The 14,469-nt window shown below is 36.4% G+C and overlaps 1 protein-coding gene across 1 annotated transcript in view; it reads right to left on the reverse strand.

Moving 5' to 3' along the window:
- Nucleotides 1-3,175: 3,175 nt before the first annotated feature.
- Nucleotides 3,176-14,469, reverse strand: part of LOC126473976 (FAS-associated factor 1) — a 141,961-nt gene continuing 130,667 nt past the window's right edge. Inside the window, exons 12-14 of the mRNA XM_050101362.1 lie at nucleotides 9,225-9,362; nucleotides 3,600-3,677; nucleotides 3,176-3,515 (exon numbers count right to left, since the gene is read on the reverse strand). Coding sequence (XP_049957319.1) covers nucleotides 3,435-3,515; nucleotides 3,600-3,677; nucleotides 9,225-9,362 — 297 coding nt within the window. The 3' untranslated portion in view covers nucleotides 3,176-3,434. The remainder of the gene's footprint in view (nucleotides 3,516-3,599; nucleotides 3,678-9,224; nucleotides 9,363-14,469) is intronic.

A 14,469-nucleotide genomic window follows, 5' to 3' on the forward strand; every position in this document is an offset into this window, starting at 1 on the left:
CTTAAACCCGGTAGAAGGTAACTTAAAAATCATTGTTTTCATTTTAAATCTCATAAAATTTTGTTCTAAATATGTGATTTGAAGTATGAGACTTCTTGTGCTCCAATAAATTTAAAAATATACAGGGTCTTTGTAATAATTGGTGAGGAGTTTACTGTAACCCTGAGATAGGACACTTGTGCCAAGTACATCTTAGCCTATAAGCTACTGTTTTACACTAATCCCATATGACATTGCCATATTCCATATAGTTCTAATACATTAGAACCATGAAATTATATGTCAGCACTTGCTTAGCTGAATACAAAAGAAACTGCCACCTAATCTCACTGACAAATTGGCCATAGTAGAACATGTTTTTGGAGATGTAAACCAAAGTTCAGTGAGACAAGCATTTTAGCAAAGACAACATATTATCATGCATGCAGGCATAGAGAGGCCATTGAGATTTACAAGCACCATAATAATTATAAGAGAAAAGAAGATGATGCCAAGATTTAAATAAGGCTGTTGACATTGTGCAAACAGAAACAAATTCTAGGGCCCACTAAGCCCTCGGTGCAGTTGCCACTTTAACTCTGAAGATGCCTTCTGCAGTTGGAGACAAAAGTAAGGAAATAGTTTTATACATCAACACCATGGCCTTTCAGCTGAGTTTTAACTGAAGTATACAATGAGTTGTTGGGGTTGGGTTGGGTTGTTTTGGGTAAGGAGACCAGACAGCGAGGTCATCGGTCTCATCGGATTAGGGAAGGACGGGGAAGGAAGTCGGCCGTGCCGTTTGAAAGGAACCATCTGGCCATTTGCCTGAAGCGATTTAGGGAAATCACGGAAAACCTAAATCAGGATAGCCGGACGCGGGATTGAGCCATCGTCCTCCCGAATACAATGAGTTGTTAACTTTGCTCCTTCCATTACTTGTTCTCCATTAAGGACTTTCCATTACCACAGTCTCTAATTTTGTGTTATAATACATTAGCTAAGCATCATGTTTTTATTACAGTACACACCGTTGGATCGAACATTACTGGTCGTTTTCCTCAGAATTTCCCTTAGTGACCTCAAAGCAAACTGCGTGAAAGACACAGGACCCCCTTCTTCTGCTACAGAAACAGTAGCAACAACATGATGTGTCATCATGCTGGGTAGCAGAGGTAACAATTACAACAGCATAAGATGGCTGCAAGGGGTGCAGTATAGAAATATGCCATTCCTTTGCAACCTCCTGTCTAACCAAAAGTTTATACACCAATCAAAAGAAAAGTGGCTGAATTTGAGGACCAGCAAGTTGTGGTTGGTGAAAGCAACTATCTGACTGTGGCTTATCTTCTTCCAGTCCTCAACCTGTTGCCATGTATGTGCACTGTTGCCTCACACATGGTTGTTTAAAACAGCCAGTAGACTGCACAATTTAAAGTGGTCTGGCATCAGGATTTCAGTATGTTTTAATGGAGTGTTATTTATTTTTCATCTATAGGATACTGTCCCACATTAAGACTAAGTGATTTATTTCTAACATGTTTAGTTGTGTTAGTTTCAGTGTTTTGTAGAGTGGTGGTCTCCAGTACTTTTGGTTAAGTGATCAGTCAGTCACAAATACCTGCTATAATATTTCAATTATTTCATTCTATTGTGCATTTTAGAACACAGCTGACATGAGAGTAGCTTATGTGTGCTATTTTCTTTTTCTCACAATTTACCCACAATTCTTACTTATTTCAGATATGTTCATAACATACATTCCATAACAGTTAACAACAGGTGCTCAAGACCAGTAAAGACCACACTGTGCTAAAAAATTAAAGATTTTATTTTTAAAATTAAGTGAAGTTTAACTTTCCAGCACAGAAGTCTAATTTCTATAATTTAATCTTGTAACACACCAAAGACATCATGCCATAAGTACAATGGCTTTCTGGGAGGGATGTCCATGCAGCTGGTCACACTTATTATCACTTCAGAAATATGGTGGAAAAAAAAGTTCTATCACCAAATTGGAACAGATAACAGTTTGAAGAGCCCATTACCTGGTGACTGGTCTCAACAATCCATTATCTTATACTTCAAACCTCCTAGTTTCTTTTCTGCTAGTAAAGACTGGACTTATACTGACTTCATGAAACAAGTTTTCCCTTCATAATTAAATTACTCTTGTACTTTTTTCCACACAGTTTAAGCAAAGTACAAGTACAAGGTTTCCTATATGTAAATAAAATATTTGTTAATGAAACTATGAAATTCCTGGGCAACGTCCATTTTTAAATCTACGGTATAGATGCAAATGCTTTGCCTCTTTTTGCTGGACAATGGAAGCTCTTCTCCTGATAGCTGGTGTTTCTGCCAACAACTATTTGTCTGTGTTGCTTTTCTGACATTTTGTATGTCTTTCCTGTTTTTATCTAGTAGTTGTTTTATTCTTGCACTTTTTTGTCTCATAAACGAAAGTCCTCCTCTAATAGCAGAGAAGTTCACATGCAGAAGTTTTATTCTGATTTCATTTAGGTGTAGTTTCATTCTTGCACACTTTTGTCTCATAAATTAAGTTCTTCAGTAATGCCACAGAAATAAATCCCAACCTTATATTGTTTTTCTTGCATAATGCTAGGCACAAAGGTGATAAAATATGTTGCATAACATTACATTCGCTTTCAGTGATAAACGTGTGTGAAACAAAATCTCCACCATCTGAACACAAACTCTCTCAAGCATACATGGGAATTACTTTACATGTAGTTTCACCACACATTAGCAGAAAAACTTACATCAGAATTATCAAGTTTGCATACAAAAATGATTGATACAATCAAAGTAGTCATTCTGTCAATACTGTGCTTATTGTTGGAAATGCCATGTAAGCTGTTCTCAAGTGGCAATTTTGTGTGCGAGTGTGGGCATGCGCGTGTGTGCGTGGGAGAGGGAGAGGTGGGAGAGGGAGAGGTGGGAGAGGGAGAGGTGGGAGTGGGAGGTGGCAGCACACTAGTACAGAACACAGAAGAAAATCCTGTCACAGTTACAGACAGACACAGAAATTTTAGTCAAGTTTTCTATTATTTTCATATGCAGTATTCTGCATTTCAATCAATGTATACCAAGAATAAATATAACCAATCTGTGTAGTTTACGGGGTTGGTTCTTTTGAAATTATAGAAAATTCAAATGGCAAAAATTTCTTGGCAAAAAATAACTAATTGTTTCATAAATAACATTACATAAAAAAGTGGTGGAGCAGATATACATGATTTTATAGCTAAGTATAATTTTATGTACTTATGAAAGTTAGCCCAAACAAAAAATTATTGGGCAACAGAGTGTTCCCAGCTTAAATATGTACAGTATTGACATTTGGCCTCATAACAAGTATTCATGATACTTTCCTTTCAGCCACTTAAAATTCTTCACAAAAAAAGATTGTAAGGCATATTCAGTGAAAAATTTCATCGTTCTTCTAAAATCACAGTTTCTTGTGGATAAAGTTTTAGTTCTTGTAATGTATTTTTTGGATCCAATGCAGTAAGCTGGAAGGTAAAAAAATCATGTTTACAATTTACCAGCATAAAACTTCTGAAACATAATGACAGAAAGTATTTAATAAAACTTACATCCCTTCGTGGCCAGCTGGATAATACTTTGTATTCATCTGGAGGGTAACCTAGCACCACTAAATAATCAAGTAACACCTGAAAGACAGCCAAATAAAATCTTTAAGTATCATACACTGCTCATAAGTAAGTGGAAAAACAAAAATATCCTCATATTATTCCATTATCATCATAGACTCAATGCAATATGTTGAAGCCCCATTACAATTAATGTGTCCCCCCCCCCCCCCCCTTTCAAACAGCAAATTGTATCTTCTCTGATACTGTCCTGTTTCTGATCAAAAATATCTCACCACATTAATAAAATTGTGGGGTGGTTTTTTGTTACGTTGTTGGTTCACAACGCAGCAAAATGCACGTTCCAGCACAGTAAGATCAACAGTGTGTATAGTAAAAGATCAAGCCCATGTAACAAACTAGACAATGCAGAAAATAAATATAAATTAGTTCCACATGTTTCAGCAGACAACTCCAAAAACAGAAATAAATAAATAAATATCTGAGATTAAAAATAACCAATGAAAATTCAAATACTGGATCCCTTAGAATATTTTGTAACAGTCACAGTTTGTGTATTACTGACAAATAGAAATCATTCTACCATGCAGTAGTTGAAGAATTCATCAATAGCCTGTAAATAGTGGAAGTTTAATTTTAAATCTTGTACATAATCTGACTGTTCTTAACTGAGGATCACTAAAATGAATAATTTACTTTAATTTTTGACAATACTTGGTTGTAATAGTCAAGAAACTAGCAAATGTCTGAATGAAGGATTTAATGAAAGCAGATGTAAGTATTAAACCTGTAAATATTAGAAGTTTAATTATGTACATAATTTTACTGTTTACTGACTGAAGATCATTAAAATTAATGAAACTCAAGTTTTTCTAATTACATTTTTGTAATGTGTTTATCTGACATGTTCCACACCCAGGAGGATTCCTTCTTTTAAGGGTCTATGGAATGAATAATTAATCTAATCTAATCATAGCTTAAAGCTTCGTCCAAGCATAAAAGAACATACTGAGAGCATTATTGGATTCAAATTTGAACACTTTTAGAACGTGTTCCAGTCATATTGATTACTAAATCATCATTATTGTGGATGTCAATTATGCATAATCAGAAATAAAAATTGATCAAAACAAAAATAAAAATGATAAATGTAATATGATTGATACTAGACTGACTAACATGACAAGAAAGGTGTTAAACTGAGAAGAAAGAAAAAAAATCAAGGTAACTGAGTGGGAGGAAAATAATAGGAAAAAAGTGCTAAATAAGCTGATATTTGAAGAAAGATAAATAAAATGACGGTGAGGATAAGAAGCTTCTACAGAAGAGAAAATATGAAAGGTAAATCAAGAGAAAGTCAGAGCTATAGGTGGTCAAAGAAGGCACCAGCCAGCACAAACATAAAACCAGGGGCAGTGTTTACTGGAGGAGGAAAACAGAGTTAGTTTTATGTGGTTGTGGAGGATAAGAGTGAAATGGGAAAGGAATGGGATAAAAACAGTGTTGACAGAATAATGAGGCGGATAAAAAGAGCTGAAGATATGGAAGAGAAAAATTATGCTTATTTGTATGCAATAAGGAGATTAGCTAGGTTGAATTAATGTAGTCAATGAGGGAAAAAGTGTTTTATAGAAAATTCCACCTTTAATGTTCTGGGGCACTAAGTAGTTACAGTGGAAGAAGCATCATCAGTGGTCCTTCCATTACATTCTCCAGCATGGCTCCTCAGTGAACTACATAGCAAATAACACACCAGACTATGATTTGAGAAACTCTGGCACTTGCTATACACAACACACTTTGTCATCTTATATAAAAATTGTTTGTGAACACTGTTCAATGTGTTAACATGCTTTGTTGAGTCATTTTCAAGTTTAGATCATGCATCCTTTGTCACTTGAAGCTGGAGAAGGTTGCATTTGGTGTGCACCACAGTGATGGCATTCAAACATATGCTATCATAAGATGTAAGACACTGAAGGTCTGCCTCATAATGGTTGCCTACAGTCATCAATAGCAGCTGATGACATAACTACATATGGTTCACAGATATCTCAAGGAGAAAGAAACGTTGCTGCAAATTATCTTATTTGAAGTAACTGGGAAGGCAGTGTTGGCCCAGACAGTACATAACCATCTGCATAGGATTAATATGGCCCCTTGGTGTCCACTATGCACAGCAGTACAAACCTCTCAACACTCACCTGTGCAAAAGTGGTGGGGAAAGTGAACATTTGGAAAGATACCTGGATCAATGGCATTGAATTCTCTTCACTAACAAATGCAGGCTTTATCTGAAGCTTGATGATTGCGTAGAAGACAACTGTTGTAGAAAAGTGTGGAAGAAAACAGGTCCAGTGAATTTCTCGGCAGGCTGACCCATGGTTTCAGCTGGAAGAAGGGTTTGTCATGTCTTGGGCTGGATGTCTGAAACATCTGTTCATTATTGATGATAATCTGAGAGCTATACAGTGTCAAGAAAGAATCCTTCAACTTATTGTGCAGCCCTACAGCCAATATTTTGGTGATGGGTTTATCTTTCAAGACAATGACACACAAGCATGCCACAGCACCACAAGAACAGCTTCCTCCATGATGCAGGAGTCAACCAAATGGTATGGCACTAGGTATCTGTTGATATGAACTCAATTGAGCATGTTGAGAATCAGTTAAAACATGGAGTGCATCGTAACAGGAAGAACCTTCCTCACATTCTGGATGACATAGCAGGAAAATCTTCCTCACATCCTGGACAACATGATGTTGGCTGCCATTGAAAAGTGGGACAGGATAGTGGTGTATCATATTACCCACTTTGTTGACAACATGCTAAGGTGGATCCAGCATGTTGTAGCAACATAGGATGAAAACACCGTACTGAATGTACACAGCCTCGGATGTGCTCTTTTGAACAGACTGCATTCATTTTGATAATTGTTTTGTACCTACTTCACAATGAATTTATCTTTTTACTTTCGAGGCTCATTCTTTCATTCTGTGTTCCCCTTGAATCTAAGCTAACACATGTTCACATATAAAAATATGGTGAATTTTTGAGTTCTTTATCTTAAAGTGGAAAGACATTATGGCAACTGCTGCTCCTCCTAGTGTTTTCTGTTCTATTCAGAAGTATTCCTAAGAGTATGGTGTTTGACATTTCATTTTAATCTTAGCTGTCGTACATTACAATTAATTCTGACAGAATAAACTATTTTTGACTAAGATTTTATATTTTACAAGGCAGACATATTTCTGCATTAAAATTAACAGCAATAGATGATACGATGTATTTAATTTTTACTACAATAACTGTGATACACAATCAAAATTTATGGCAAAGAGGAAATGGGGGAAAGGAAGAAAGGCAGACAGAGAGAAAGAAAGAAAATGGAAAAAAGAACAAAAGGTAAAAGGAGACAGTGAATTAAAATGTTTAAAACTTTTGGTAACAATTTTTAGATTGCTGATTGTGATGTACATGAACCAAGTGAGGAGTAATTCTATCATGCTGCACTGAAGAAAATCTTGATGAAAGAATACCGAGATGTACTTGCTTCTTAAATTTCCTTTTACTATTCCTCCTCCTGTTCTGCAATTCTTTTCCTTGTTTGTGCCTTTCTTCTCTAGTCCTACAAAATTACATTACAGACATGCAGCATCTTTCATAGAGCAACAAGAAACAGTGACAGATGCAGAAAAGCTCATACATATTGATGTGGAGAGAGGTGGTGTACATGTTTCGTGAACATCACAGGAAACTGGTGAAGTGGAATAGGCAAGAATGAAAATGTTATTTCATTTGATAAAAAGAAGACTCGTGTGGCAGTGAAAGGGAAGCTGTAAATAATAAAAAATGTTTGACTCGGTACTTGTGAACAGTTAACAAAAGACAATGCACACACAACAAATGGATAAATATTTAATGCATGAGTAACAGACTGTAAGAATGTGTAATCATGAGGGGAGAGTGGAATACAGTGGAAGTGCCTATAAACTTCCTGCAGTAGGGACATGTTATTGCCAATCGGCAAGAAATAAGTTCATATTCACAGTAACTATATTTAATATAAGACACAAATACAAAGTTAGATATTTGTTCACTGCATACAATGAAACCACAGTACAACTTGATGCAGCTGAATAATTCAGTGTATAGTCAGTCGTATTTAAAATTTTTGAAGGTGGAAAAAGGATTACATGATTAGAAATGTTAACTACGAGGTCTGTTCAAAAGATTCTGGAACTTTGTCCACAAAATTTTTACGTTTTACTTATTGTACATGGTCTCCTTCAAAATATTCTCCTCCACAATTGATATGCCATTTCCACTTCCGGAAGCATTCTTGATACACCTCTTGCTGGATCGCATAAAGCGCCATCTGCGAATTTTCTTTTATGCTGTCTATCACTGCAAATATTTGTCTTTATAAAGGGGTTTTCAACACTGGAAATAAAAAAACTCTGCTGGGATCAGGTCTGGAGAGTACAAGGGATGAGGCAGCACATTGATTTTGTTTGTTGTGCAATAGTCACACACCAACTGGGATGAATGTGTGGATGCATTATCATGATGCAAGACCCATGAATTGTCTCACAACATTTCAGGCAGTTTCCTTCTCACGTTTTTCTCACAGACGTCCCAATACATCCCAATAGCACCATCGATTTACAGTTTATCCTTGTGGCACGAATTCATGATGACCTAATCGTTCAAAGTCACAGAAAACTATAAACACGGCTTTGACATTTGACCCGACCTGACGAGCTTTTTCTGGTCTTGTAGAACCTTTCCAGACCCATTGTGAAGATAGAACCTTGGTCTCGTCATAACCATAATAACCATAGACCCAGCCTCATCGTCATTTATGATTCTCTTAAGGAACATCTCGTTGTCATTTGCGCGATCCAAAGCTCTTCACAGATTGTGAGGCAGAGGTCTTCTTGACTTGACTCATGAGCCATGGGACGAACTTGGCAGTAACACAATGCATTCCAAGATGCTGTGACAGGATTTCACGACAAGATCCAACTGAAATGTCACATTCTTCTGCAATCTCTTGGACAGTCAGTCTTTGATTGGCAAGCACAGTTTTGTTGACATTCCTGATGTGAGCGTCGTCGGTAGACGTCGAAGGGCATCCGAAACAAAGGGCATTTTTAACTTCCATCTGGCTATTTTTAAACCATGTGAACCATTCATAACACCAAGTATGGCTTAAGCACTCATCACTGTAGGCTTCCTGAATCATTTGCTGTGCCTCAGTAAAGGTTTTCTTGAATTTCACCAAAATTTAAAGCTGATACGTTGCTCCTCTAACTTCCCCGTCTCAAAATTCGCAAACTGTGTGACACAATGTTCTACTCAACACAGCACTGAACAATAACTAACAGAGATACAACAACGAAACTTCAGACAGTTACACATTAAAAACACAGGGATGCCAACAGCATTTCGCTCCAACACACAAGTGGCGTGAAATTAAAAATGTTCCAGAGTTTTTTGAACACACCTTACACTTGAAAGTTGTTTCTGGGTGTAACCTTGTAAATCAATGGGATTGGAAGCTGAAAATTATAAAACAACATGATATGCTTCATAATACTTACCTTTAAAGGTGCTCGTGCCCGAAATCGACGAACAGCAGTTTCTCCTTTAGGCAATCTGAATCTTATTTTTGTTATATCTTCCCCAGAATCTTCCTCTGGTTCCTCCGGCAGCTGAGATTCTATTTCAAGACGGTAGGCCTGTATCAACAACACGTTCACATGCATTAGCAAAGGAAGTACACTGAAGCCCACTAGGGCACAAGTACTCATATAAATTATTATTATTATTTTTTCTCACAGGTTACAAAGAAAGAAGGTAAAGCAATCATCTCCTCTAAGGTTGTCTGAATACCACAGTGTATTACTAGGCACAGTCCTGTATGAGGAGGTCTACTGTTGCCTTCCTCAGACCTTTGAATTGACTTTCCCAGCTAGTTATAAGGGGGCCTAGAGTTTACCGTGGACTCTGGATCACAGAGCGAACCCTGCATTTTCCATAGAAACAAACATTGTCAGAGGTGAAAGAAGTGACAAGTGACAGATAAAAATCCCAGGACTAATAGGGTATCTACAGACTGATACTTTACCACTGAGTTTAAGAGCTTAAAAAATATATCTTTGATCATCAGTGGATAACAGTGTTGTTGGAATGAGCGTGAGATAAAATTTTTTGTAGACACAGTCTTCTAATACATGCCTTGAGGAAGTTATGCTTGGCACAGCAGATTCCAATTCAAATTACTAGCACTTGTAAGGGGAATACTTTTCTCAGACATTGGAAATGCATAATTCTGGTTAAGATGTGCTAATATGATCAAAACAATTTGCTTATACACAAACTGATCAGCATATTTTAGTATATGGAAACTAACCTTACATCATTTGATGATATAACTTTTGCTCGATTCTTCCCACACTGCTGGCACTTCACAATTTAAGCACACTGATACTGTTGCACATGCAGATCCACCTGTACAGAGTGGGGGTGGGGGAAGGCATCTCAACAAGCAATTTCATCTTTAGAATATTGTAGTCTTAAATCCATACACAGACTACAATATTCCCCAATTAAAAATTATATATACATTAACTGCTCTCAATTTTTTTTGTTTAATATTGCTTTGTGCAAACCTCCCTGCTTTTTCCTTTTGTTTTAAGAAGAATTTTGAGACCTATTTTGTTGAAACAGAACATGGGGAACCCATGTCACATTAGCCAAAAAGTTGTCATGTCACTACAATTTAAGAAGTTATTTTTGTAGTCTGTGAAGTTAAGCAACAGATCAGTGACATAAATTAGCATCTAATTGACATGTTTTGTCAGTCTTGTTTTACAATATATGGAAAGTGAAACTGACCCTCAGTGAGAACAGCTAATTTAGTCACACACGGATGTGTAATATTTTGGGGAAAGGCTAGGATTCCTGCAACAGCTCTACCTCATTGTACAAAGAAACTTACAGACCTGGATTCAAAGCGGCACAATCTGCGAAGAAGTGCTGACAGAAAGACACTCACTCCCAAAGAATGAGAGCTTAAGTGTTCTGCATATCTAAATAATGTCTTCAATGTTGCACTTGCCACTGCAATGGATATGATAAAAACAGAGGAGGATAAACTCTCTTTATTACATCAGAGAGAGTCCAGCTGTAACTTATGGAAATCAGGAACAATTAATTGGCGTGCTTGCACTACTGAATTCTATTGGGAAAGAACGATCAGGGACAGTTTGGAAATGCCATAAAAGTTTGCAGACTGGTTGAGATAGTTCAAACTGTTCTGAAACCACCACATCCAACACTGTGGTGCTGCTGCATTGCTGGAATAGTTAGCAGGAAAGAGAGCTGTTGTTGTTCTCTTGGTGTCATCACACGAACCAGCTATTGTCATGTAGTGTGTTAGAAAATGAGTTAATCCTAGTGTCAGTTAGCTTTGAAGTAAATTTTTTTGAAAAACTCAGAAAAAAGTGGAATGGCATGGAAAAGCAAATTGTGAATGATATCGAAACTGACAAGGCACTTACCTTCTTGTGAAAAGTACTAAAAGAAGAAAACTTGAGAATCATTACTGTAAACTCAATAAATTGTGCACCATGTTTCTGGGGACAACTGTGGACTTCAATATACAAGACCACCTGGAGCTTTGTACTATGCATGTAGATGGCCAAAGGAATATTTTCATTGAAGATGTTCCTTTTTCGCTCTCAACTAACCCTGCGTGCTACTGGAATGGGTGGCCTCAGGAAACACTTGTTTTGTTTGTGATAAAATTATACACAAAATGTTTGTTTCTGAGTTCATCAGCAATCAGCGCATCTTACAATGACATTTGCTTTTTAAAATAGTTGAACCAGTATGAAAAAGCAAATGGTTGGGTTTCTTTGAGTACTCTAAACAGGTTGTCAGCACTTATGATATTTAAGAGAAGAGATTCGTGTTATCACTATTTGATGACTAGGTTAACAACAAGAATAAACCTTGTATAGAAAACTGCTGTGGGAAACTTTGAGGACTGAAAGTAGGTACACAGTGCCACATGTTGCAGTTATGTAACTTTGAATTAAATTCGCTTTCTGACCAAATGTAATTTTATAAATTTAATTTTAGAACTTTTGCACAGGCTATTCACATGTTTTAAAAATATTTACTAACTTGTGTTTTTTCTCTCTCTATTATGTGGGGCAATGAAAAAGTTTCCATTTACGGGCATTGCTGCGGTGTATATGCAACGTAGCACGATTCTGATGTGGGTAAATAATTACTGACATGTAGGCAAGAGGTCAGTGTCACATTTGCTTCTTTCTGATGTTTGTGTGGTAAAAGCATAAACACGAACTATGGCACTGTTATTACCACATGCATCCAAGCACTATTAACTTTCTGTTATTCCTTTCTTGGCTGCTGAAGAACAAACACTGGTAGACATCCATCGGAGAATGGAGAATGTGTATGGGGCAGCTTGTGTGTTGAGAACCACCACTGTGGAGTTCTGTGCTCCTGCTTCATGACAACACACATCACCATATTGAAAATTTCACAACACAGAAGCTATTCCAACTAAAGGGAGAGACACACGAGCACCCACCCCGTAGTTCTGATCCGTCCCTGTTTTATCAAATGGGTACCTTAAACCTGGTGTATCTGTGGGATGGCTTTTTGATCACCTCTTATATTTCGGATGAGGAAACTGACGAGTTTGGACATGTTGAAGTAATTAAGCATAGATTTAGATTTCTTAAACGAAGGTCGTACTTCTTGGGATTCAAAGAGTTCCTGTTTCATGTCCAAAGAGACTATGAAAAATCTTAAGGTGACAGAGGAGTGAAGTTAATGTACAATTTCAATGGAGTACTAGTGGCTGATTAAGAACAAACAGAACTCATTTTGTAAGATGTGTGAAATCACTGAAGCATCCTGATTTTTCTTTTAAAAAGGAGAGAGAGAAGAAGAAGAAATTGAAAAGAAAACTGTGCTAAAACTAGTATCGATTCATCCTGCATTCAGACATTCAGTATGTTCTGCTGCATAGTAATACTTAAATTTCTACAACTTAAATTTCTATATCTTTGCCAAACATATATAGGTTGGTTTCAATGGTTTATGCCAATAGAAAAATACCACACCTTTTTCAGTGTTCAAGTTTTATTTAGGCATTCAAGTCTGTTGCAGCAAGGGTTAGTATTAACTAATTATAATGAAATTTGTTACATTATAAAAACATTCCAAAAAATGGGGGAGTGAGGACCTGTGTGTGCTCAAATCCCTTGATATTTTTATGTAACCCCAATATAAGGACCATCCTCTCACTCATACACTTGCACAAAATTTGTCTCTCCTAAGAATCATCAGGCACATTTTCTTTGGTGTTCAGCAAAATGCAGTTTCGTTTGTGCAGTGTGTAGCTGGAATCTCCCCAATCAAAAACTGCTTATCACGTCTTCCATGTGACAGCCAGTGTTGACAAAGTGTCAGTTTGCTTTCCATTATCAGCATAACGGTTTTTTTTTTTTTTTTTTTTTTTTTTTTTTTTTTTTTTTACGTGCTCATTCGATAGAGCAATCACAAATTAATCTGGTGCGACATTTTTTATTGATATGCATTAACACACATTTAAACACAAAGAATAACCAGTATTCCAGTAGCAACTGATGAGGAGAGGTCCTATGTGGTGGGATTAACTTTTTGGAATAGTCTATGTGGTGATTTAGGTTAATGTTCCAGATACACACCTTGTAGGCATTCACTTTGGTGGACCCTCCTTTGTGAGTAACCACCAGGAAAAAAATCAATATTTTGCGTGATGCTCTACAACTTTAAAAGAGGAATGTTGCATACACTGATTGTGTAGTGTAATGGTTAAGTTCTTGGATTCAAAAGTTTGTGGCTTCAATTTTTAATTATGTATCTAAATGACTCTAGTCTTTAAATTTTATTCAATTAATTGGTCTGAATATAACTTTTTTAAATTTCTGTTCCTCTGTCAAATCATTTAATCATCGAAGTACCTTTTCCATTTGCTCTCATTTTTTCCCCCTATCATCCTTCTTTCACTTGGAATCTTTGTTCATGTGATTTTATTTATTTTTATTTATTACTGTAACTTCAATGTAAGTTGTTCTGTCTTATTGTCCTACAAATTCATCCATGTCACTGCATTCATTATGGTCTCAAACTGACGACAACCAAAAGTGGTATGCTGAGCACATTCCACTCTGTATCTGCATCCAGTGACACCTATGGGTTGAGGATGACACAGCAGTTGGTCAGTACTGCTGGGCCCTCAAGGTCTGTTCAGACAGAGTTTTTTGTTGTGTTCATTATCTCTATTTCTAATTTCGCTTGAATTTCATTATACTTGTAATCACTTCTTTCATTTAAATCTTCATCTGCATTATTTTGGTCATAGTGCTATATCAGTTTATGCTGCAAATGTTTGTGTAACAATTACCACCCAAACAAATGTACATCTTGTAATGACACGTACATTTTTGACACCACTGCACAGTCAATATAAATAGGTTATCTCATCTTTTGTTACCTTAACCAACAGATCAGCATTTTGAAAAATTTAAATATTATGACAGATAAATAAAAATAGTTAAATTCACAGGCCCAAAGATTCAAGAAGAATGATAGGAAGAAAAAATTAGAGCAATTGAAAAGTTAATGCGACGATTAAAATAATGTGACGAAGGAATAAGGATTAAAAAAAAAAACACCTAGATTTAAACCGAATAAACCGAATAAAAATAATGATAAAATCATTTTTTAAAAAAAATTCAAAGCAACTGAGGAGACTGGAAACCA

The sequence above is a fragment of the Schistocerca serialis genome, chromosome 4, assembly GCF_023864345.2.
Source record: "Schistocerca serialis cubense isolate TAMUIC-IGC-003099 chromosome 4, iqSchSeri2.2, whole genome shotgun sequence".
NCBI classification, from domain to species: Eukaryota; Metazoa; Arthropoda; class Insecta; order Orthoptera; family Acrididae; genus Schistocerca; species Schistocerca serialis.